Source organism: Paralichthys olivaceus, chromosome 11 (assembly GCF_024713975.1).
Source record: "Paralichthys olivaceus isolate ysfri-2021 chromosome 11, ASM2471397v2, whole genome shotgun sequence".
NCBI lineage: Eukaryota > Metazoa > Chordata > Actinopteri > Pleuronectiformes > Paralichthyidae > Paralichthys > Paralichthys olivaceus.
Genome location: NC_091103.1, coordinates 1,410,363 through 1,415,000, shown reverse-complemented (window position 1 = coordinate 1,415,000; position 4,638 = coordinate 1,410,363). Strand labels below are relative to the sequence as shown.

Sequence of the window (4,638 nt, the reverse complement as noted above, 5' to 3'; positions counted from 1 at the left end):
AACAGGAAGCGTCTCTGGGCTGCTCAGAGCAAGTGGAGCAAAAACAAACGGTAAACAACATTTCGCCTGATTTCATTTGAACTCGCTTGATTTCACCTGCCGCTCAGAGCTCGCTCGCTCGCGTGCAACGACGTCGACCTACAAACACATTGTCATCAAGGCAACTCTGATAGATTAAAAAGATCGACTTCAAACGAAACCTCCTCACCTGTGTGTCGACGTCACAAGAGAGGAGGAGGCGCACACTAAACACCACGACGCAGAACCGGGTCGATCATGTGAGATGTAACTTCTACCGAGGCCCTGAATGTGTGGAGACCCCGTTTAGCATGTGTTCAGATAACAGCATCTATAAAAACAAGGTTATTACAGTCGTGTGTGAGGCTCGGAGGAGAGGAGAGTGGACTCTGTGTGTGCTCGCACCAGCAGCAGGAAATATTGCTCATGTGACTGATTGATAACGTTTCCCAGAGGTTACAGCAGCTGATATAATCGAGGGATCGAGCTGCTGGTGACGTGAGAACACAGCGAGTCTTGATTCCTGCCAGGCCTCGATTGACCCATAAGGCAACATACATGTCGAATGCCAAAATGTCTCCCTCCGCTCCTCCCCCCTCCTCGAGCCTTCTTAAAGCTACTGGATCGTGTAAACCAAGCGGACGGACGTCATGGATGCTTCAGTAAAGCACAATTTCTCAGGCATCATTTACATAAACACAATCACAAAGCAAACAGCAAATCTTTCAAAAAAAGCAATAAATAGGTCTAAAAAGTGTTGAGCAATAATAAGAATGATCAAAACACTGTGGCAGCTAAAGGCAAAGCTAAGTGTTAACAGTACTAAGAGGTTAGGGAGCTCTAACATCAACTTTGGTAACTAGAGTCAGTGGGTTTCCTACACTTGTGGTCCGAGCAGAGACCACAAACAGTAATTTAACTTCCTCACAGACAGTTTCAGACAGACGGAGAACTGTCGATGAGAAACCTGCGACAAACAATATTGCTTTTAAAAAAAGAGGACATCTCGCCAGTCATACATCAAACGGCACTAATCTTAACATCTTTCTTAAATCAGGGTACAGGAAGTTCTCACACAGAACTTCCCACTGAGCAGCAGAAGGTCGGACGCTGAGCTTAGTGAAGTACCCGCTGAGGATTCTCTAAAATGGGTATACAACAGTATACAGCAGTAACAATGGCATGAAAGGAACAAGCTTACAAAAATAACAATAAAGCACAAAACAAAAAGAGGAGTCGGCTAAAACTGGACGAACACTGAGCAGCGCTACAGCTGCTTGGATGAGAAATGCAATATGCACGAAGTTAGGTACGTTTACCGGGCTGCGTTTGGCGAGGAACTTAAAAAAACAATTGTTTTGATCTTGTGTGTTTTAAAATGTTTAGTTTTGACATCGGAGTCGAAAACGCGACATGAGAGATAAAACAATCAGACCATCCATCCCTGATTAAACTCAGCCCTACAGTAAAACCCCCCCCCCTACTCGTCTGAGACAGACAGGCGGCTGAAGATGGGCAGACGTCGGCCCTCGAAGCTCGGTGACTCTGTGCCGCTGGAGGACGAGCTGAGGGAGCAGGAGGAGGTGTAGCCTTCCTCGGAGAGGGAGTCTGCGGAGGAGCAGCGCTGAAGGCCGGAGAGGCCGTTCAGGGAGACTGGCAGCTGCTGGGGGAGGTGGTAGGGCAGGTTCGGGTTTTTGGAGGGGAAGTTTGCGTTGGGACACTTGGAGTTGATGGAGTCGTTCACAGCATAGAAGCGCAGAGCTGAGTCACCGCAGTCGCCTGCCAGGTCGGTGATGCCTGAGAAGGGGTAGGAGCAATGCTTCAGTGCTCCTGGCTCAGGGAAGAGAGGGGAGAGGAGCTCTGGGCTCCCTGTGGAGGACGGAGGAGGGGATACAGAGGAGGCTCTGGTGAAGAGGAGGGAGGAAGGCTGCAACTCCTCCACTGGTTGGAAAATCTGTGTGGAGGAGAAGCCTGCAAAGCTGAGACTGTGGCGCAGCAGGGGAGGCCTCGGCTTCTGCTTCTGTGGGGGGGCGGCGTCGTTGAGCTCATCTGCATTGTGGATGAAGTGGCAGCGGGCGCCGTACGGGCAGAAGCCGATTGTGTGGAAAGTGCGGCAGGGCTCCGTCTTGTACTTGGGGTGCCTGCTGAGGCCTCGCAGCTCGTCCATGCCGTGAGCAAACTGGCACTTGGCGCCGTACTTGCAGGTCCCGCTCTCCTCGTAGGTGCGGCAGAGTTCAGTCTTGTACCGGGTGGAGATGTGAGGTGAGGGGGCGGTCGGTCTGGCGACAGGGGAGGAGAGGGACGTGCTGCTGATGTTGAAGCCTGGTGGAGGCAGCAGCACTGTTGGCGATGTGATGTTGGACATTTTGTCCTCTCTAACTCCCAAGCTGCTGCCGTGGCCCTCGATCATGCTGACTGAGCGGTCCACTCTGAAGGGGATGTGGCTGAGTGTGGACCGGGGCAGCTGACCGTCCCTGCTCCACTGGTTGGAGGCCACACTCAGGCCCCAGCAGGCCGAGTCGTTCACCTCCGAGCTGCTGCTGCTGCTGCTGCTGCTGCTGTTGAACTTGGAGTTGGGGAGGGTCACGGGGCAGAGGGAGTGGCGGCGCTGGAAGCCCAGGACTCTTTGACTGTGCTGCTGCCGTTGCTGCATTGAGCCGGCAGATGGGCCATCTGTCGCCTCCAGGCCGCGGAAATTCTGTCACACAAAAGAAGAGAAGATGTGAGCTCTTTGCATTCCTCGAGCGCTGGGGCGAGACCAGCCGGCCGGTTTGAAAAGAAAGGAGGTTTTAAAGCTGCAGCTCAGGCAACTGAAAGAAGTCTGATGAAACGAACGCTTAGAATTGGACTTTGTTTTATCTTTGTTCACTAAATGTTGGATTACAAGGTTTTTGATGAAACTGATCGGATTAGATTGCAAAGTAACAGAAGCTTGAGCTCAACATTTTTTTTTAGCCGTTTTACAGATTCAAATCATTCTTTTGTACATAAAACATGAAGAAATATTGTTTTTTACTTCAGATTGATATTTTAAACACATAAAACATCAACGTGTGAAACATCAAGACTTGTTTTAAGTCTAGTTTAGGAAATTAAAACAAACTTCCCACTGTTGAGTTAAACTTTTTCATCTGAAGTAGATTCAAAGATTTTCAACTTGTTTTAACATCATTTGAGCTTTCAAGCTAAAACTGCAAGAAATGGTCACATTGACAATCTGTAGTTTTTACAGAATTAATGAGGTCATATAAAAGAAAACAATTTATTTTTGGTCACGTTCATCAATTTTCTCAAGAGGAGACTTTTAAAACTTTACTCTGGCATCGGGATGATCACACAGGATGTAGATATAAGTTGCATGTTGGTGCAGAGGTAGTAAGTGATCGTTTGGTTGCTCTCACCTTGCAGAACTCCTCATCCAGTTCCAGGAATGGGGTTAGAAAGTCGGAGGGCATGGTTGGCTCCACTGTCCCCGCAGAGCGCAGGAGCCCGACGTCTGATCCCAGAGGTTGGAAAAAGGTTTCTGTCTCCAGAAAGAAGGGAGGGAGCTGAGCAAAGTCTGCGTGGGGAGCAGAGGCAAGAGAGGAAGGGACTGGGGGAATGGTGCAGAAAAAAAAAAAGTTTGAGTGTGTCCCTCTGAAGTTTGTTTGAGATGATCAGGGTCAGAGAAGCTGCAGGTTTGTGGAGTTTGAAGGAGGAGAGGGGTGAGAAGTGAAGGAGTCAGGGAGCTGGAAGAGAGACGTGACTCCAGGAGGAAAGTTTCTGGACCATCTGCTGGAATCTGCTTAAATAGTTGGGGAAACCCTCCCATGCACACCCCCCCCCCCCCCGCCTGTGTTCCTCAGGGGGCAGGGCAGGGAGTGTGTGTTAATGTGTGTGTGTGTTTTGGGTGGGTGGGGGAGGGGTCCTGCATTGTAAGGGTGTGCTGGGGGGCAGGGTGGGCACAGAAAGAAGAGGAGGGAGCTGAATGAAGCTACTTTTCTACCTATTCATTACCGAATACTTAAAGATGCATTCTTCTTTTTTCAACTAGCCGTCCCCTCACTTTGTTCAGCATCGATACAGCTGACGAGACAATGACGAGTGTTGCAAACACCGAACACATCGGTGCAGTTAAAATCCTGTAAAAACTGATTTAAAGTATATTTTAAAAACACGCAGAAACTTATTTTGTTCAATCTTAAGTTTAATCTTCCGAATGTATCCAGGTGTGCAGCCATGAATATTATTTCACTTTCTTTCACGTTTTTGAATATTTGTATTTATATTTATATCTTTGAAACGATCAGACGTCTGTGCACTTTGCTGCAGCTACAAATCCAGATCCACATTTCATTGCAGAGGTTTGCACTTTATTGAGGCTTTTAAATGTTCTTTATGAATAAAAAATATAACTGGACAAGAAGTGAAATGTCTTGAACTTCTGATCCGAGTCTCACCACAAAGTTTCTCCAATATCAGTGTTCATAAAGTATTTAAACAGAATCAGGATTTAATATGAACTGAGCAAGTAAAACTATTCTGATCAAATACAACAAAGTTTTCTGTTTTTACACCAGTTGTGAACAAGTTTGTGATTCACAGAATTTATCCTGAGCTCATCTGCAAAATGAGAATAAA

At 47.7% G+C, this 4,638-nt stretch overlaps 1 protein-coding gene across 1 annotated transcript in view; it reads right to left on the bottom strand.

The window, feature by feature from the left end:
• Positions 1-3,814, bottom strand: part of LOC109642509 (mRNA decay activator protein ZFP36L1) — a 4,027-nt gene extending 213 nt beyond the window's left edge. The window contains exons 1-2 of the mRNA XM_020107326.2: positions 3,420-3,814; positions 1-2,716 (exon numbers count right to left, since the gene is read on the bottom strand). The exon at positions 1-2,716 is cut by the window's left edge and continues 213 nt beyond it. Coding sequence (XP_019962885.2) covers positions 1,499-2,716; positions 3,420-3,473 — 1,272 coding nt within the window. The 5' untranslated portion in view covers positions 3,474-3,814 and the 3' untranslated portion in view covers positions 1-1,498. The remainder of the gene's footprint in view (positions 2,717-3,419) is intronic.
• Positions 3,815-4,638: the final 824 nt, after the last annotated feature.